The 21,541-nt window shown below is 37.6% G+C and overlaps 3 protein-coding genes across 5 annotated transcripts in view; 2 read left to right on the top strand and 1 right to left on the bottom strand.

Annotated features, from left to right (window-relative positions):
• Positions 1-23: 23 nt before the first annotated feature.
• LOC127855042 (RISC-loading complex subunit tarbp2-like) lies at positions 24-20,726 on the bottom strand. 2 transcript variants are annotated; one of them, XM_052390381.1, is made up of 8 exons: positions 20,588-20,726; positions 18,111-18,278; positions 17,575-17,683; positions 16,473-16,645; positions 15,476-15,603; positions 13,595-13,687; positions 12,327-12,492; positions 24-2,214 (listed from the first exon to the last, which is right to left on the bottom strand). In XM_052390381.1, exons 2-8 carry the CDS (start codon positions 18,274-18,276, stop codon positions 2,078-2,080), a joined length of 972 nt encoding a protein of 323 aa, XP_052246341.1. In that variant the 5' UTR covers positions 18,277-18,278; positions 20,588-20,726; the 3' UTR covers positions 24-2,077. The 2 variants fall into 2 exon arrangements, with proteins under 2 accessions (XP_052246341.1, XP_052246342.1); XM_052390382.1 differs by lacking the exon at positions 13,595-13,687.
• On the top strand, positions 6,650-8,507 carry LOC127855043 (dynein axonemal heavy chain 1-like). The gene is made up of 2 exons (XM_052390383.1): positions 6,650-6,887; positions 7,829-8,507. The coding sequence occupies exons 1-2, from the start codon at positions 6,656-6,658 to the stop codon at positions 7,873-7,875; spliced, it is 279 nt and encodes a 92-aa protein (XP_052246343.1). The 5' UTR covers positions 6,650-6,655; the 3' UTR covers positions 7,876-8,507.
• Positions 20,705-21,541, top strand: part of LOC127855041 (general transcription and DNA repair factor IIH helicase subunit XPB-like) — a 42,865-nt gene continuing 42,028 nt past the window's right edge. The window contains exon 1 of one of the 2 annotated variants that reach the window (XM_052390379.1): positions 20,705-20,872. In XM_052390379.1, coding sequence (XP_052246339.1) covers positions 20,839-20,872 — 34 coding nt within the window. In that variant the 5' untranslated portion in view covers positions 20,705-20,838. The remainder of the gene's footprint in view (positions 20,873-21,541) is intronic. The other variant, XM_052390380.1, reaches the window with a different exon arrangement.

Below are 21,541 nucleotides of genomic sequence, written 5' to 3'. Positions count from 1 at the left end.
ATTATAGAAAAAATGAACACCAATTGTACACACCAGTGTGAAATTTATTATATTCAACTTAAATGTACAGATACAATACAAAATTCAGCGCATTATGAAAAATACAATAAATTTAAAAAGACAACATAATCTTAACAAAGCTATATTAGCACAAATGACACAAACTATTTCATAAAATACAAATAATTAATTATGTCTAGCCCACCCAGGACATAAAATAGCCTCACTGTCGAACAAATAGGAAGACTCATTTGACCACAGTGCATTCTATATCGATTATGTGGGGTATTTATACTGATGACATTTACTCCAATGTCACTTGCAACATTTTACTACCAGCATTACTGGTTATACTTTTATTATTGTAGCATTTGAAAGAAGTATGTCCGCAAATACATCATATATTGTTTGTCCACAAATTACAGCATAAAAACTATTTATTTAAAAATCGATTTTCTCATTTTAATATAATTTCAATGTTTTCCCAAAACTAATTTGACTTTCACGTCTGTGCTCCCATCAAAGTTTTGGCTTAATAACACAACATGCTTTTAATTGAACATGTTATAACAATAATCTACCCATTCGAAAAATCCAATGATTTCTGAATAGTAATAAATAGCTAGGCACAAAAACACCAACCTGTTACTAACTAAACACTGTAGAAATATCATAGCTTAGAACTGAAAGTGTATTAAATGGGTAAAGTATTGATGAAACATTCTTATTAAAAATAATTATTGACATAACATTTTCCAGCAAAATGCATCATTATTTCCTTAATTTATAAATAACCCAACATAATGAATACACTATATACCGTGCCAGAAGAAACGCATAGGACCCGACTTGACCTTAGACACGAGATTCTGGGTCAAGGTCAATTATTGACCTTTGAACTGCAATCATTAATGAACATAAAATATTGACATGTGAACTGAAAACATTCTAGAATGTAAAAAAACCCACATACATTAATGCGGTGAAATATTGAAATGTGATCTGCAAATATCTATTACTAGATTGTATCATACAATGTTACAGTACAAATAATGTGGAAGTAAATATTTATGGACTGAAAATGCAGTTGAAGCAATTCATAACAGTACCATACTTGTTCCATTATCAGCCATGTACTGTTTATTCATATTTTTGTAAAGGAAATATAATGTAAGTAATGTGGCTTAAATACTTGCCAATAAAGCATCGAGTTTACCTTAGTATGTCTCTTTTATTAATAAATAATGGTCCCTTACAAAAGCATAAAAATGTAATATTCTTGGATCAACTTGCATGGTCTTTAACCCTTTGCATGCTGGGAAATTTGTTGTCTGCTAAAATGTCGTCTCCTGAATTTCTAAAATTAGCATTTTCTTCAATTTTTTTCAAAGAATACTATCAGAATAGCAAACAGTTTGGATCCTGATGAGACGCCACGTTCTGTGGCGTCGCATCTGGATCCAAACTGTTTGCAAAGGCCTTCAAAATTCGGTTCCAGCACTGAAAGAGTTCAAAATCAGTAAATGAAATGGTAGAGGAAAGGAACAATATCCTGAAGAGTGAGAAAAACTATTTCAATTTTGGTTGATTGCGAACATGATTATTAGTATTCTAATTTAATCTTAGGTGCAATAAAAGCTGCTATTTGATAATACATTTTTAATAGATTCATATAAATAATTGCACATTTAAGGTAGATGTTATAAAAATTGACAATTTGATCAGTTAAACCCCTTTGTTAGGGGGCAATTAAAAATATCTTTAATGGATTAAAACACAAACAAAATTGAATGAATAAAGAATTCTCACAAATGCTCTCTTTTGAACTTGACAGAAACAAAAATCAAGATATTTTTCTTGGCAAAGGAAAAAATCTTGCAAATTTTGTGAAAAAAATGGCTGTACAGATTTGGAGCAAAAAAAAAACCCGCAAAAATAAGCGCAACAATTGCTAATACATTTTGTGTAAGCAATACATGGGGGATGGGTGGGTGGGGATAAGGTCGTTTATGATCAATTCACTTCCTATCCGTGCTATTTGTCAGCGTGAGGCTATGAGGCATCCTGGTGGCTATGGTTACGCCTTTGTCATCAATTTCAGGTACTGCAGTGAATGATGGGCTGCATTAGCATGAGCCTCGTCCACTGTGGGCCCCGTTCCGTGACACACTGCCACAGGCAGAGTTGACAGCTGGATCAGACACTGGTGCATGCCTGGAAATAAAAAGGAATCTCCTGTTGGGAAAACTGGTCTTAATGCATAAGCCGAAAGTGTTGTCCAGAATTAGCCTTGTCATCCACACAGGCTAATCAGGAACAACACTTTCGGCCTTGATTGGATTTTTGTTCAGAAGAGACTACCGTTAAAAACCCAAAATCCCATAAAAGGCAAAATAGCGTCATCACTGTACAGGCTAATCTGAGACAACACCACACAAACATTAAGCCTAGTATTCTCAGAACTCAGCTTAAAGTTTCCCCACTATGGACATCATTGAATGATCATCACATAATGATATAAATTAAAATGTGCACAAGCCAGTAAACCCAGCAATGATATATGATCACACCATTAGCATTAAATGCAAATGGGGCTGAAAAAAAATCTTAACACTTCAAGCACTAAGGAAACACAGAAAAATAATCTTCAGTTTTATAATGACAACTCAATCCTCATTCCTATTCCATCCTTCTAATTACAAACCAATCTTTAAAACAAGCAATGTGTTTGTGAAACACTATGTCCCCATATATCTGACCTTTGACCTTGAAGGATGACCTTGACCTTTCGCCACTCAAAATGTGCAGCTCCATGAGATACATATGCATGCCAAATATGAAGTTGCTATCTTCAATATTGCAAAAGTTATTGCAAATGTTAAAGTTGGCGCAAACCAACCAACAGACCAACAAACCAACCAACAGACAGGGCAAAAACAATATGTCCCCCACTATAGTGGTGGGGGACATAATTACATACCAATCCTACAATACTACTGAATTCGGATTAATGCATCTCATAACTATAGTACTGTTCAACTCTTATAATTACAAACAAATACTACAACACTTCTCAATTTTTATAACAAACAAGGGCTGTTTGTAAAACAGGCATGCCCCCCATATGGGCTGTCAGTTGAAGTGGCAGCCATTGTGTGATTACGTTTTTTGTCACTGTGACCTTGACCTTTGACCTAGTGACCTGAAAATCAATAGGGGTCATCTGCCAGTCATGATCAATGTACCTATGAAGTTTCATGATCCTAGGCGTAAGCATTCTTGAGTTATCATCCGGAAACCATTTTACTCTTTCGAGTCACTGTGACCTTGACCTTTGACCTAGTAATCTGAAAATCAATAGGGGTCATCTGCCAGTCACGATCTATGTCCCTATGAAGTTTCATGATCCTAGGCGTAAGCATTCTTGAGTTATCATCCGGAAACCATTTTACTGTTTTAAGTCACTGTGACCTTGACCTTTGACCTAGTGACCTGAAAATCAATAGGGGTCATCTGCCAGTCATGATGAATGTACCTATAAAGTTTCATGATCCTAGGCGTTAGTATTGTTGAGTTTTCATCCGGAAACCAATTGTCTATTTCGAGTCACTGTGACCTTGACCTTTGACCTAGTGACCTGAAAATCAATAGGGGTCGTCTGCCAGTCATGATCAATGTACCTATGAAGTTTCATGAACCTAGGCATAAGCATTTTTGAGTTATCATCTGGAAACCGTTTTACTGTTTCGAGTCACTGTGACCTTGACCTTTGACCTAGTGACCTGACAATCAATAGGGGTCACCTGTCATTCATGATCAATACACCTATGAAGTTTCATTATCCTAGGCCTAGGCGTTCTTGAGTTATCATCCGGAAACAATCTGGTGGACGGACCGACAGACAGACCGACATGTGCAAAACAATATACCCCCTCTTCTTCAAAAGGGGGCATAACAAATTGATAGTACATGCATATATAATTATTTCCAAACCAGTTTTCGCACCGAAAAACAAAAAACTGGTTGGCTCAAAAAAAATTTGGGACAGCGCTAGCCCTGGTAGACCCCACAACACCAGTACATAATATAATCTGCAAATGTGGTCCTAAACTGCATCCAAGAACGAGTCACTGGAACCTTGACCTTTAACCTCAAAATCAATAGGGGTCATCTGCCAGTCATGATCAATATACCGACATGTGCAAAACAATATACCCCCTCTTCTTTGAAGGGGGGCATAAATATGAACATAATTAAGAAAAAATTAGCTGACAACAACCAATTTAGCTTTTAAATTCCCGGTTACGTTAACGTATGTTTTCCTTAAATGGGGTACGTTTAAGTTTTCTTAAATTTACCTGGGGAACATAAAATAGTACTGAGCAGAAAATGACCAATCAAGCTTTACTGACTGCTGGTTGAATGTGCATGGGGGGACCTTAATGAGGTGTAATATTTGTGTATGGGGGGGATATAAACTGACTGCTTACGTATGTTAAACACTTGACTCCGGTGACCACCTTGTCAGGCTGGACTTTAGTGTTTATTTATTTATTAGCTTTATAATTCTGTTTTAAAATATATTTTTAGGGTCTTAATCTCTAAAATGGCAAGAAAAAATGCAATAAAGTTTACTGTGTGTTATTGTCAGAACATAATATGGGCAATCTGGTGAGATTTGCATGAAATATTCATAATCTGAATGACCGTTTCATGAATATTTATTGTCTTCACACCTTACTTTACAACCTGATCAGGCCAGGGAGAAAAAAGTGACTGTGTTGGTCCAGCCAGTTTTTGAATATTCTAATAATTGTTCCAATCTTCGAAACTAAACATCATAAAATAATATTCTGCATGACAAATTACCCAATTTATTCTATAATTTGCACTAAAACAAGCTTTAAACTGGTTCAACTTTTAACCTTAAACCCAGCCGTAACCCTCATCCCCCAACTGAGAAAGGTTTTCAACAACACTATGTAAATAGATGTTTTCATATATATATATATCAAGAAAATAACGTTAGTGTTATATTCACCTTAAACAGATCCATGGTTTATCTGTTCTGTATGTATTTTATAATACAGTAGACTCTCTGTAAACCGGACGGTCTCGGGACCGGCCTGATCGTCCGGTTTTCAGAGAGTTCCGGTTTACCAAGAGTTTGCATATTGCCGACATATACATGGTATGCATTGTGTACAGAATCACATAAAAATAAAACAAACCATATATATTTACATGTACCATGTGATAACTCTACGCAGGTACTGATGATGTTAATTGCATTCTTAAAAATGTGTTGTACGTGGCATTTGTCATGTAGGCGAATGACGACACAAATAAGATTGTTGTAGATACACGATTTATTATCATAAAACATACACACACGCAAAAAACAGCGTCATAATTATTTTTAAAGATATCTTTTAAGATATTCATAATCTCAAAACCTACTAATTCTTGAAGTTTACGATTTCACGAAAAAAGTCCAAGATCACTCTTTGCTTGAAATCACATTTCTCCTTTATGTTAAAAGCAAGGCTATAAGATCTTTTAAAATAACCGAGAAGATCACAAGAAAGTGATCGTCGCAACGGCATGCATTAATTTTTTAATTAAATTGTTTATCATAGGCGATTATAAATAATAAATAAAACGATCGAGTCAATCGCTTTTTGGTGTTACCGTACGTCTATTATAGACATTCACAGTTTGTTTTACATTACTTAATTGGACTCCTATAGCGCGGTAACGACTGGACACCTTTATGGTATGTTTAATCCGATTATCGATAATTGCGCGAGCAAAATGTGTGACACCGCACTCGCTGTGCTGACTAGGTTTTGTTATTTTCACGCCTCAGACATCTTAAGAATTTAGACCGTCCGGTATACTCAATGTATTTTACGTTGAAAATGACCAAATTTACGGAGATACCCGTCCGGTTTCCGGTTTTTAGAGAGTTCGGTTTATTCAACATTTTTTAACAAAGAAATAGAAGGAGAAAATACGGGACTGGCCCGACCGTCCGGAATCGGAAGAGTTCCGGTATTCAGAGAGTCCGGTATTGGCAGAGTCTACTGTAAATAAATCATGTTTGATTTATATTTATTTGAACTTTTGTTTATAGTTAAGATGAGTTGGAAGTTAACCATGCGGGAGTAGGCTTAAGTTATTAAATGGCCACACATCATAATGACAAACTATCTATTTTTGCCAATAAACAATTAAGATGTGAAATCATCTAACATTCTATTGTAGTCTTAATTGTAGTTTTGGACATTTTACTGTATGACAAGCAAGACTGGGCTTCTTTTTGCACTTTTTTATGTTTGAATTTTTAAAACGATGAATGTGTTCATTGTTGATAGGAAGCCACATTCTGGGAAAACAGGGCTTCATGCATGTGGGTAAGTGTAGTCCTAGATTAGCATGTGCAGTTCACGGAGGCTAATCAGGGATGACACTTCCTGCCTGATTTGGATTGAATTCATACAAGACTTCCTATAAACAAAAAATTCCATGAAAGAGGAAAGTGTTATCTCTGATAAGACTGTGCAGACTGCAAATGCTAATCTGGAACAACACTTCATGCACATGCATTTATTTATATTATATCCTGTAAGCTAAACCTCCCCCATTGCAGGTGATGCGTGAGAAGGCAGAGGAGCTGAAGGAAGGTCCCAATGACGGCTGCTACATCATGGGCCTGTTCGTGGAGGGGGCGCGCTGGGACCACGTGCACCACCAGCTCACAGAGTCGCGGCCGAAGGAGCTCTACACTGACCTGCCTGTGCCGTGGCTCAAACCTGAGGCCAACCGCAAGACGCCCACCACCGGCATCTACGACTGCCCATGCTACAAGACACTCACACGCGCTGGTCATTTATTTTTGTTTGTTTACGGATTTTTTTTCTTTTTTATCAACAGTATTGCAATCATATTATTGCTGTCAGTTTACGTTCTCGTCATTTAACGTAAGCTAAAACAACAATGTAAGTGTTTTACCAGTATTAATTGCACATTCTGGCCCCAAAACCTATATATATGATATATGAGCAGCATCATGCAAAAATGATGGATCTTATTCCATATGTGGCTAGCACTAGCTCCAGACCAGCCTGCGCATCCACGCAGACTGGTCTGTAGGCAAACTTGCTGCATATGGAATAACACCCATTTTCGCATGCTACAGCTATTTCTGCTTGTTAAACAATAATATTGCAATTCCCTGTAAAACTTTACAAACAAAATAAGTGTTTGAAAAAATCCTTTTTTCAATGATAATGTGGATCACCACCAAATAATTTATTATTCTGAAGCAAAAATGATGATCATCATTAAATGTTTTTTCCGGCATAATGATTAAGGCATTCTGTGGTTAGGTGCATTTTGAAGTGTCATTAGGGATACATGCCATCGTGAGAAAAACTAAAAACATATCCTCTGAAACATTTGTACTAATGACTACACTTATGTCTCTGGATCATAAATAACCTCATCTGATGTTAAGTTTTGGTATTTTCCCATATTTACCTTCTAGTAGAAAGTTCATTATACTGGTAGTTAATAAAGTAATTTAGATCATATCACACAGTTGATGACTAAGTGATAAATATAGCTGTCACAGGAAGTATTGAGGTAATAAATATATTATCTTAGTGGGTGAAATATTATGATCTATGAAATTAGCCATTATTTCCAATATAGCCTCCCCCATTCTCATCCTCAGGGGACATTACTGGCCCGACTTTTAAACTTGTATCATTGCCTATTGTTTAAATATTGCCATTAATTAACATGTCCCCCTGGGCTCTTTCAGATAGCCTCGACCATAATGCCATCATGAGTTGCGAGACAAATACATGAAACAACATATTTACTTGTCATCTTCATGACATGCTGGTGTTTACAGGTAAATCCAAGGCTCAGTTTCTGACACTTCATTTTCCCCTTGTTATAGTGCCCTAGTAAGACTTGAACCAGCAATGAGCCTATGATGTTTGCGAAAAGAAAGTGCAATGACTGTTGAGTGATTTATTGTCCCCTACCGGTTTCACCAGAGGGGACTTATGGTTTGCGCTCCGTCTGTCAGTCAGTCTGTCAGTCAGTCACACTTTTCTGGATCCTGCGGTAACTTTAAAAGTTCTTAATATTTTTTCATGAAACTTGAAACATTGATAGATGGCAATATGGACATTATGCACGTCATTTCATTTTGGTTCCTACGTCAAAAATTCTGGTTGCTTTGGCAACAAATAGACTAGAAACACGGCTGAAAATGGTGGTTTTCTGGATCCTGCGATAACTTTTAAAGTTCTTAATATTTTTTCATGAAACTTAAAACATGGATAGATGTCAATATGGACATTATGCACGTCATTTCATTTTGTTTCTATGTAAAAAAATCTGGTTGCTATGCCAACAACAACAATTCTGACAACGGTGGAATTTCTGACAATGGTGGAGCCGGTAGGGGACTATATTGCTTGGCAATTGTCTTGTTTTAATTAGATTATGTGGTCTTGGCACATTCTTGGATGTAATTTATGGTCCTGTCTGTTTTCTCTACTGTTAACTATTTAGGAACATTTGAGTCAACATTATTAGCCATTCTTTCAGCTGAGATATAATCTGTTTGTGGTTGTTGTTAGTACACATGACAAAATGTAGATCCTGTTTCCCTTGTCTATGTGTGTGAGTGCAATTGCATGTGCAAAGAAATACATGCCTCCACTCCGAGTGATATAACTGGTCTGGTTTCTAATGTCAAATAATATTTTGATACCCTGTGTTTTCTTTGTCAATAAACCAATAATAGTAACAATTTTCCATCCTGAAATCAACACTTACAGTATACTTTTGCTAATAAGAAGCATCTTATAAGCGAAAGTATACGGTAAGCTATTCCCGTATTCAAATCTTATATGTGCAATGTTTTGATATAAACATATACTGAGATATATATAATTTTCAGAAGAAATTATTTCACTTTTTATAAGTTTCATAATGATAGATCTATAACAATGCACAATCCTAGACCAACCCTCAAATGTTGCTAGTACATGTATATAGTTATAATTTCTAGACAGTAGATTTTACAGGATTAACCTTGTGTAAAAATAACAAATCTGAATAAAAGAGCAAGTATAAGAGTAGTTTACCATAATGTATTACCCATGTGTTCATGAGTAATTATAAGTGATGGTGGGGTGTGATATCAATCAAAAGAAAGCCTTGAAATGTGCTGGATTAAGTTTATAGAAATTAATTTTTCAGGTTTAAATTTCCTCAGAATTCTCACTTTTGTAAAATCGTTTAAATGTCAGTGTTTGAAAATACATCTCTTTGAATCATTGTAGCTTTCAATTCTTGATTTGTTTCTAAACCTAGTCTGAATAGAAGATGTAAGACATTCATCATGCAATTCTAAAATAACTTACCACTAATTGCCAGCATAAAGAGCCGACATGTATCAGCTATCTCCCTATTTCAAAGTAAAGGTCACACTAAGAGGTCAAAGGTCAAAATTGGGCAGAAAAACAGTTTTTATGACTTTAATTGTGACATTCGCCATGCAATTAAAAAAAATTACCACACATGACAAACAATGAGGATATAGCATGTTTTTTGTAACATTTATCTTTCCCTTAAACAAACGTAAAGATGTTATTTTGCAGTTAAAGGTTTAAATGCCGCTTTCCTGGTCTGTAACTTAATCATTTATCATTCAGTTTCAGAGGACAGCGCGCTCGAGTATTCGAGTGCTTGACAGTAAAACGTAAGCCATCCATTTTTTTTTTTTGGGGGGGGGGGGGGGGGTAGGGAGGACTTACCATAGACACTGAGCTCCACTATGTTGCCTAAAGTGGCTAGACTTACCGTAGGCACTGAGCTCCAGTATGTTGCCTAGAGTGGCTATACTTACCGTAGGCACTGAGCTCCAGTATGCTGCCTATAGTGGCTAGACTTAACATAGGCACTGAGCTCCAGTATGCTGCCTAAAGTTGCTAGACTTACTGTAGGCACTGAGCTCCAGTATGTTGCCTAATGTGGCTAGACTTACCGTAGGCACTGAGCTCCAGTATGTTGCCTAGAGTGGCTAGACTTACCGTAGGCACTGAGCTCCAGTATGTTGCCAAGAGTGGCTAGACTTACTGTAGGCACTGAGCTCAAGTATGTTGCCTAAAGTGGCTAGACTTACCATAGGCGCTGAGCTCCAGTATGTTGCCTAGAGTGGCTAGACTTACCGTATGCACCGACCTCCAGTATGTTGCCTAAAGTGGCTAGACTTACTGTAGGCACTGAGCTCCAGTATGTTGCCTAAAGTGGCTAGACTAACCTTAGGCACTGTGCTCCAGTATGTTGCCTAAAGTGGCTAGACTAACCGTAGGCACTGAGCTCCAGTATGTTGCCTAAAGTGGCTAGACTAACCTTAGGCACTGAGCTCCAGTACGTTGCCTAGAGTGGCTAGACTTACTGTAGACACTGAGCTCCAGTATGTTTCCTAGAGTGGCAAGACTTACTGTAGGCACTGAGCTCAGGTATGTTGCCTAGAGTGGCTAGACTTACCGTTGGCACTGAGCTCATGTATGTTGCCTAGAGTGGCTAGACTTACCGTAGGCACTGAGCTCCAGTATGTTGCCTAGAGTGGCTAGACTTACCGTAGGCACTGAGCTCCAGTATGTTGCCTAAAGTGGCTAGACTTACCGTAGGCACTGAGCTCCAGTATGTTGCCTATAGTGGCTAGACTTACCGTAGGCACTGAGATCCAGTATGTTGCCTAGAGTGGCTAGACTTACCGTAGGCACTGAGCTCCAGTATGTTGCCTAGAGTGGCTAGACTTACCGTAGGCACTGAGTTCCAATATGTTTCCTAGAGTGGTTTGACTTACTGTAGGCACTGAGATCTGGTATGTTTCCTAGAGTGGCTAGACTTACTGTAGGCACTGAGCTCCAATATGTTTCCTAAAGTGGCTTGACTTACCATAGGCACTGAGATCTGGTATGTTTCCTAGAGTGGCTAGACTTACAGTAGGCACTGAGCTCTGGTATGTTTGCTACAGTGTCTAGACTTACAGTAGGCTCTGAGCTCTGGTATGTTGCCTAAAGTGGCTAGACTTACTGTAGGCAATGAGATCCAGTATGTTGCCTAGAGTGGCTAGACTTACAGTAGGCACTGAGCTCCAGTATGTTGCCTAAAGTGGCTAGACATACTGTAGGCACTGAGCTCCAGTTTGTTGCCTAGAGTGGCTAGACTTACCGTAGGCACTGAGCTCCAGTATGTTGCCTAGAGTGGCTAGACTTACCATAGACACTGAGCTCCACTATGTTGCCTAAAGTGGCTAGACTTACCGTAAGCACTGAGCTCCAGTATGTTGCCTAGAGTGGCTATACTTACCGTAGGCACTGAGCTCCAGTATGCTGCCTATTGTGGCTAGACTTACCATAGGCACTGAGCTCCTGTATGTTGCCTAAAGTGGCTAGACTTACAGTAGGCACTGAGCTCCAGTATGTTGCCTAGAGTGGCTAGACTTACCGTAGGCACTGAGCTCCAGTATGTTGCCTAGAGTGGCTAGACTTACCGTATGCACCGAGCTCCAGTATGTTGCCTAAAGTGGCTAGACTTACTGTAGGCACTGAGCTCCAGTATGTTGCCTAAAGTGGCTAGACTAACCTTAGGCACTGTGCTCCAGTATGTTGCCTAAAGTGGCTAGACTTACCGTAGGCACTGAGCTCCAGTATGTTGCCTAAAGTGGCTAGACTAACCTTAGGCAATGAGCTCCAGTATGTTGCCTAGAGTGGCTAGACTTACTGTAGGCACTGAGCTCCAGTATGTTTCCTAGAGTGGCAAGACTTACTGTAGGCACTGAGCTCAGGTATGATGCCTAGAGTGGCTAGACTTACCGTTGGCACTGAGCTCCAGTATGTTGCCTAGAGTGGCTAGACTTACCGTAGGCACTGAGCTCCAGTATGTTGCCTAGAGTGGCTAGACTTACCGTAGGCACTGAGCTCCAGTTTGTTGCCTAAAGTGGCTAGACTTACCATAGGCACTGAGCTCTGGTATGTTTCCTAAAGTGGCTAGACTTACTGTAGGCACTGAGCTCAAGTATGTTTCTTAGAGTGGCTTGACTTACCATAGGCACTGAGTTCAAGTATGTTTCCTAAAGTGGCTATACTTACCATAGGCACAGAGCTCTGGTATGTTTCCTAGAGTGGCTAGAATTACTGTAGGCACTGAGCTCTGTTATGTTTCCTATAGTGGCTAGATTTACCATAGGCACTGCACTAAGGTATGTTTCATTTAGTGGCTTGACTTACCGTAGGCACTGAGCTCCGGTATGTCCGTGTAGACGACCTCAAACCTCTGGACCTCTGCAATCTCCTGCAGCATCTGACAGTAGTTGGTTGCCGGGGCATTCAGGGGCTTCCCCTGCAAGCTCTTCAGCTGCTTGCTGCTCTTCTTCATGACAGTCTGGTAGAATTTCTGTGGACAATAAAATAGAGCATTACAAATTGTGTGTTTGGGCTGACCATAATGTTATCAGTGTCTGGTAGAACTTCTGTGGAAAAGACGATTATACTGGGTGTTAAATGTTTGAGTATTGATCATAACGTAACTAGTGTATTATAACTGTATGGTAGAATTTCTGTGCTTAGGGCAATACTAGTTTATACTACAAAATGTGTGAGGGCTGTCCACAATGTTACTAGTGTATTACTGTTTGGTAGATGTGGCGAGGACAATAATAGTTGGGGTTACATAATGTTTGAGGGCTGTCCATAATGTAACTGTCTGTTAGAATTTCTGTGTTGAGGACAATAATACTGTATGTTACAACATGTGTGAGGGCTGACCAAAATGTAACTAGTGTATTAGGTATTTTAAATGTGAAATGCAGGTTTCAAAAGACGTTTATGTTTACTGCATGATGTATGGAATAGCTTTACTTCAGGTAGAATTTCTGTGGTCATGACAACAACACAGTGTATTACAAAACCTGTGAGGCTGTCAATAACCTAACAGGAGTATTTGTATTTGGAATGGACCATAATTTAACTAGTGAGTTCGGTAGACGGAATGTGCCATTCAGGGCTGTCCATAATGTAACTTGTGTATTTGGTAGTTGGAATGTGCAATTGAAGGCTGTCCATAATGTAACTAGTGTATTTGGTTGTTGGAATGTGATATTGAGGGCTGTCCAAAATGTAACCAGCATATTTGGGTCTGTCATTGATCATATAAAATAATCTGGTAAATATATGTGAAATATATGTTATTCAAAAGAAATTCAGGTAAATTCCATAAGCAATCTTAAGAAAAAAATAAGTATCTACAGATATATGCCATATTTGCACAAGAACAAAAAATGAAATGTATAAAGAACTTAGTATATACATTAAATCGTTCAATACAATAAAGACAGTTTAATTTCAATGGTATCAATGCGAAAGTCAACAAATGATGCTTTGCAAGTAAGACGATAGTCGATCACTGCAGACTGTCAAAATGTGAGCATACTTAACAAATTATGATTTATTATTTTAGGTATGATTACTAGAATTTGTTCTGAATGTCCGAGAAATACCTGAATTTCTTTGTTGTGTTTTGTGGTAAGGACTGGCACCTTGACTTTCCCTTCCTTCAGAGCCGTATAGGAGGCCATTAGAGGCTCTACACTCTGTGAAAGAACGGAAAGTAAAGAACAAAGGCACATCTGAACAGAAAGTACACACATATCGGACATCGGAACAAACAATAGATGTGTTCATCAGAAACACAATGCCCCCTATTGCGCCGCTTTGAAATAAAATTTCAATAGATCATTTGGCAGGTTTAGAAATTATCTCCCTTTTAAAGCGAATTACTTCCCTTGGATTGTATTTTTTTACTTTTGACCTTAAAAGATGACCTTGACCTTTCACCAATCACAATGTGCAGCTTCATGAGAGACACATGCATGCCAAATATCAAGTTGCTATCTTCAATATTGCAAAAGTTATGGCAAATGTTAAAGTTTTCGGACGGACGGACGGACTGACTGACGGACGGACAGTTCAACTGATATATGCCACCATACCAGGGTCATAAAAATACACACATATTGGATATCTAAAGAAAGAGTACACAGCCAGAGTGCATCTAAAGGAGAGTACACAACTATGTGATATGTGAACAAAAAGTACATAACCATTGGATATATGATTGGAAATTATGATACCATGGGACATCTGAATGGAAAGTACATAACCATTGGTCATCTCGATGCATAAGTATACAAACATTGGACATATATCAACGCAAAGTACACAACCATGGGAAATCTGAACGGTTAAGTACGCAACCATGATTGTCTGAACAGAAAGTACACAACCATTAGACATCAGGAGTGTAATTACACAACCATTAGACATCAGGAGCATAATTACACAACCATTAGACATCAGGAGTATAATTACACAACCATTAGACATTAGGAGTATAATTACACAACCATTAGACATCAGGAGTATAATAACACAACCATTAGACATCAGGAGTATAATTACACAACCATTAGACATCAGGAGTATAATTACACAACCATTAGACATCAGGAGTATAATTACACAACCATTGGACATTAGGAGTATAATTACACAACCATTAGACATCAGGAGTATAATAACACAACCATTAGACATCAGGAGTATAATTACACAACCATTAGACATCAGGAGTATAATTACACAACCATTAGACATTAGGAGTATAATTACACAACCATTAGACATCAGGAGTATAATTACACAACCATTAGACATCAGGAGTATAATTACACAACCATTGGACATTAGGAGTATAATTACACAACCATTAGACATCAGGAGTATAATTACACAACCATTATACATCAGGAGTATAATTACACAACCATTGGACATTAGGAGTATTATTACACAACCATTAGACATCAGGAGCATATTTACACAACCATTTGACATCAGGAAGATAATAATACAACCATAGGACATTTAATGGAGAGTACACAACACTTAGACATGTGATGGAAAAGTACAATACCATGGAACTTTATTATGTCTACACATGTACCAGCATACAGGTCATTTTAATGACATTTTTAATATTGTTGACACAAAAAGGATCTGCATTTCATGGGTAAACATAACCAACAATGCAATTTTAAAATTCAAACAAGCAATTATAAAAGACACGTTCTGGGTAAACATGGCTTAATGCATGTGTGTAAAGTGTTGTTCCAGTTTAGACTGTCCAGTAATCACAGGCTAATCACGGACAACTTTCGTTTTTATTTTTCATTTAAAGGAAGTCTCTTTTGAGCAAAAATCCACTTTAAGCAGAACTGTCATAACTCACAAGCCTGTGCTTACTGCATAGGCTAATATGGGACATTTTACGCCCTTTTATTAAGCCCTGTTATCCCACAGCGTTGCTTATATGTTTGTACCAGAGGTATGTCCTCCTCCTCCTCTTCCTCAATGACAGCACTGCCTCCATCCTCCACAAGCTCCTTGATGTGGGTCAACATGGCCTTGGCAGCGATACGCTTGGCCGCCTTCTTGGAACGTGCTGAACCTGTGTATGGGGATTACATTAAAATGTCTATGTCTGCAGGCAGCTGTTAATTAATTGAGTAAAAAGTAGTGCATACAAAAAAAGCTACAGAAACTGTGAATGAAAAAAAATTAAGGGCCAAAGTCTGAAGGCAGCTGGTTTAGTTGTTGTGTAAATGTTTACCAACATAAACATCTTACAGACTCTTGGTGTCTTTGGGCGACACTATGTTAACATGAATACGTAGTTCACTCACCTTAGTATTTTTTAGTAGTCTTTAATGTTTTTATTTTTGTAAATGTTATGAATACCCATTGTACATGCTGCTTTACATGATACAACATGTAGTAAAGAAAATTTGGTTGCGCTTCACTAAAATTGCCAGAAACAACCTCAGGAATGATCAATGAAACTGTAAATACCAACAACTGACTCTCACTCTTGGAAAACTGGGAATAATGGACGTGCAATAAGAATCGTTCCAAGCTAATCAGGGACTTCCAATATACAAAAAACAAGTAATGTGTTTGTTAGAAACACTATGTCCCCTTCTGCGCAGCTTTGATTTGTTTTATACCTTTGACCTTGAAGGATGACCGTGACTTTTCACCACTCAAAATGTGCAGCTCCATGAGATACACATGCATGCCAAATATGAAGTTGCAATCATCAATATTGCAAAAATTATGGCAAAATGTTAAAGTTTGGGCGAACAAACAGACCAACAGACAGGGCCAAAAAAATATGTTCCCCACTATAGTGGTGGGGGACATAAAAAAGCAGAAAGTGTTGTCCCTGATAAGCTTGTGCCAACTGCACAGGCTAATCTGGGATGACACTTTCAGCTCATGCATTAAGCCCAGTCTTCCCCAACTCAACTATTTATGCACCTTTTTCCTGGATTTTTCCCAGTTTCACCGTGCAGATGAACTCTCTGGCGTGTGGTGGCCCTTGCTCACTGGTGAACTCATACAGAGGGGGCTTCATCAGCTTCTTCTGAGTCAGCTCCTGCAGCTCCCCGACAGGGTTGCCTTCACCCTCTACTGAGGAGGGGCTACTGGGCCTGCAAGACAATCACTGACTTAGTTTAATAGTTAAACTCATACAGAGGGGGCTTCATCAGCTTCTTCTGAGTCAGCTCATGCAGCTCCCCTACAGGGTTCCCTTCACCCTCTACTGAGGAGGGGCTAGTGGGCCTGCAAGACAATCACTGACTTAGTTTAATAGTTTAACTCATACAAAGGGGGCTTCATCAGCTTCTTCTGAGTCAGCTCATGCAGCTCCCCTACAGGGTTGCCTTCACCCTCAACAGAGGAGGGGCTAGTGGGCCTGCAAGACAATCACTGACTTACTTTAATAGTTTAAACCTTTTTATTTCAGCTCAAATGCTTAGAAAGCCGAAGGCTTAATTGAAACACTCTCCAGTCAGTTTCATGGGCCTAGAACCAGTACTTGGTGTTTATGGGGGAAATTTAAAGATGCTCCTACAGTGGGGATCGAAACCGTGACCTCCCGATCGATAGGCCGACACCATATCCACTTAATCACAGCGACCTAAAATCTCTGATTTGAGCTTAACTAGATTATTGTTGGTGCAAAACATAAGCCCTTTGTTTTGTCCAGTGACTTGAGATTGTTTTTTAAAAGTGAATAATAGTGCCATTAGCAATGGTGCTCTTAACCGGTTGCAACTTTATTTAGAGGAAAAATGCTGAAACATCAAGTTATACATAGTACCGGTATGTATCAAACTTATGACTATGATTCAGATCAGCTTTCTGATTCTTGAATGGCACTTTTTTATTGCATTCTAAATGGAAAATATTTCTAAATAACAATTAAAAATCTAAATTTGCTAAATCACCTGTAATTAAAATTCTCTGTATGACAAACTTGTTGTCAATGAAAAATCTCTGTGTGCCAAACTAGCTGTCAATTAAAAATCTCAGTTTGCCAAATGTGATTCAAGCCAAGATACTGGGGGATACGTACACACTGTTGATATTGGTCTCGGCTGCTGGTGGCTGACCGTTGGTGAGACCCAGGATACTGTTGAGAGCCTGCTGTGCTGCAGAGTGCTTGGCCTTCTTCTTGCTTGAACCTTAAAAATGATAAAGTTTAAGTTTAAACTTATTTACACTTGCTCTATAGCACCCGATGGTAATTAAGTGGTGGAGATTTCTAATACATGTATCGCTAAAAGTGCATTATCATGAGCGTTCGTGCCAGAAATTCTGAATCTGGGGTTCCCATGTCCTTTAATGACCAAATCTAGGGTATCCAAACATTGTAATTATATGCTCTTTGAGGATGAGGTTACTCAGAAATGAATGTAAGACACATGAAATTGAAAACAAACAAAAAGGAATCACATTGCATATTGAGGGCCTTTGCACAATCTCCAGAAATGCACGGAGTAGTTTTTACATAACAACAAGTATAAACCCCTAATTGTTAACTAATTTAAATCAGACCCGTTTAATTGGCAATAAGCGCTACCCCACACTGGCGTCTTATCACAAGAGTACCTTTGCCACTGGTCATGATTTCTCCAACTGTTACCCGCATGATGAAGGTGGGTTCATGAACAGCCCCTTCATTGGCAATGAGATCATACTGAGGGGTGATGCCACGCTTTGTACACAGCTCTTGCAGGTAGCTGATGGGAGTCTTACCAGCAGGTATTGCAGACATTTCTGCAATTAATTCATGTATCTAAATTCAATGTATTTGTTGTATTAAGCAGTCAGTGGTGACTGTAGTGAAATAAAGTCACTGTCAACAGCTCTGCTCTTTGGCTAGCTCTTTAGTGACGTGGTTTGAGTATGATTACCGCAAAGGAGACCCTGGTCCAATGTCCTCTTGGAACTCAGGATTTTTCACTTTAAGACTTTGAAATACAGTCTGTGCACTTCAACCACACCAACGCTAAAAAGAAAACATGGCTGTTAAGTGACCATATTCACTTCACATTTAACTGATGTGTAATATAAGTCAACAAGTCATTTCCACTGCATTTGCTACAATAAAATAAGAAACTTGTGAACAAAAAACAAAAACATCGAAAAAGAAACAAAGGCAAAAAACTTAGTTCAGAAGTCTCCACAAGAACTTGCTTCTTAGCAAAATATCTTGCCCAATAACTGTCTAACTTGCCACAAACACAGTGTGAACTTTGAGTGGTTTGATGCAAGCATAGCACAGAGATAGTAGTTCTTGAATGCTTCTTCATAAAGTCTTTTGTTCATGTAAATAAAGGAAAACAGGACAGGGCTTTTTTTCCTTCTTTGAGACATGCCGAATTTCAGCCCTTTCCCCAAGATGTATTTTTCCCTTCTTACAGAAGTTTTCCCCAAAACAATATATAATAAAAAAATTGTTTTTTTTTTTTTAAACCTTTAATTATATAAGTTAACCTGATCCAGTGTAGACAAAAGAAACATATTGAATAAATAAATTTTCTGTTAGCTTGAATATGTTTTAAAAACAGGAAAATATGTAAAATTGATTATTTAAGACTTTCCTTATTTTTCCCCCAAAACCCGGCATTTCGTGCAATTTTTTGTTTCCCCTCAAAAAAGACCAGGCCCTTTCCCAAAATCAGATAAAAAAACCTGCATGATGTCTATAATTGTGTTTCATCTACCTTATTTATCATAACATAAACAATATTACCAGTTACAATGGACATCAATTAGCATGTCATTTGTGGAGAAATACTTAAAACAAAAACTTTCGGATATATTAAGAAGCATATTCAACCTGTGGTCTAACTAGGGTCTTGTATGCGAGCTGGCGAATGTTGGATTTTTTTTATATGGGTGTTTTAGGAAAGGTCTTTTGAAATGTCCCCACCTAAGTATTTTGCATTGTCAACAGTTTCTAATATTTGTCCATGAAGTCTGTAATTAAAAGATCATTTTTATTTATTTCTGGTTATGTTTAAAACTTGGCATTTGCTTGGGTTGAACTCCATGTCCCAAAGATGTTCCCATTTCATTAATTTATCTAGATCTTCTTGTAGAGTATGGCAGTCATGCATATTGTTGATTTTAGGTATACGGCAGTGTCATCTGCAAATAAGCGAACCTGAGAAGTAATATATTGAGGTAAGTCATTTATAATATAGAGAAGAAAAAGTAACGGACCAAGCACAGACCCTTGCGGTACCCCAGATGTAACTGGTACCTTGGATGATAGTTCTCCATCTAGAGCAACACGTTGAGTACGACCTATAAGGAATGATTTGATCCATGAGAGAGTATCTTTATCTACACCATGTTCCTGTAATTTGAAAAGCAGTTTAAGATGGTTCACTTTGTCGAACGCTTTGCTGAACTCATGCAATATTAGATCAGTTTGTTTTCCAGATGTCATATTTCATGTTAGGTCATCAATTAGTTGTAGAAGTTGTGTTTCACAGGAACGCTTTTCTATGAAACCAGGCTGTAAGTCATAAAGTATGTTATATTTATTGAAATCACATTTTTTAATATGGAATACTCGGTGTTGTCTATTGCAAACACTAACACATTTTCATAAACTGTTGATGTATTGGATACTTTGGATTAATATGTATTTGATACGTTGGATTAATATCATAATTACACAAGAAAAGCATATCAGGTAGTGTTAATTTATGCCAGAAAATAGTTTAAGTTGCTCAGTTTACTGATATTGTGATAACGAAGTTTACATGAAAAAAGCCTTTATCAGTTGCAACTCCCAGCATTTCAATTCTTGGGACTTTGATAATTGCAACTAAAAGAGATAGATTAATCAAATTTCCAGGCTCCAATATGTTTTGTTTGCATTGTTTTGTTAATGGAATTTCATTAAAATGCTGTCATAACATCACGAAAATATGTGACAAAGATTGCATAAAAACATGTGACCAGGGCTCAATTTATGCAGAAACGCACATTTTGTCATAATTCATATGCAATTAACAAATGTATGAATCAGTAAAGGATGGACCGATAAAGTATATCTATGTAATTATTACCAAAAAGCAAGTTTCTGGACAGTCAAACGGGAAAAAATCCAGTAAAAGGTGTTCTTTGTCTATGAAATTATTCACACGGAAGTAATACAATAATTGAGACGCTTGCTATTTCATGATGCGAGCGCCTAGAGTTTTCAGATGAATGAACAACAACAACATGAAATGCTGAAATGAAAAGTTTCTTATTTTTTCCGTTTTCAACATGATTTTTCAGTAACTACAGTTAGGTTTGTTGAAGAAAATACAACATAATGGGTGGAAATAAGCGAGATAAAAAAGATAAGGGTACATAATTTCTTTTTAAGTGATAACTTAAATGTACATATTTTCGGACAACCAACATCGGATAAATTGTCAATGAGATTTAAATTAAAATATTGATAATGTTAAGGATACTCATTCAATATGTCAGTATAAATTTCAACTATATTCACGTTATTAGATAATAACATATTACTGATTGTAATAATCTAAATACATGCAAGCTATTGACCCTCTGGGTTACTGCGAGTTGCAACTGCTTACGGCATTTTCCATGTCAAGTCCGCAGCCCAGAATCCGGGTGGCAGTTTAATCCAAAATAATAACCACATAAACTAATTTCTCCACAATTTACTCGCATATTGATATCGGTAATAACAGGTATTGTGTTTGTAACGATGTATTGTGTTGATTAAACTCGATTTTATAGACTTATGTGAGACATAATTTTTTGACAAAAAAAATGGGTTACAAGGAAGAACTCTGAGCTGTAAGTATGTATATATAAAAGCTCAGAGCATTCAAAAAGAACTAAATTCATACTAAGTTGTGAGTTTGTTAGCATAAATCATGTTAATGATTAAGTTAGTTTGGTTACTCCAGATAAGTACTGACAGTTTTTACACGGAAATTTTTATCAATAAGTTTGGAATATCTTTGTAGGAACTCATGTATATATATATAATATGATTA

Source organism: Dreissena polymorpha, chromosome 13 (genome assembly GCF_020536995.1).
Source record: "Dreissena polymorpha isolate Duluth1 chromosome 13, UMN_Dpol_1.0, whole genome shotgun sequence".
NCBI classification, from domain to species: domain Eukaryota; kingdom Metazoa; phylum Mollusca; class Bivalvia; order Myida; family Dreissenidae; genus Dreissena; species Dreissena polymorpha.
Note: the sequence above shows the minus strand (reverse complement) of the source record. Positions and strands in the feature narration are given on the sequence as shown.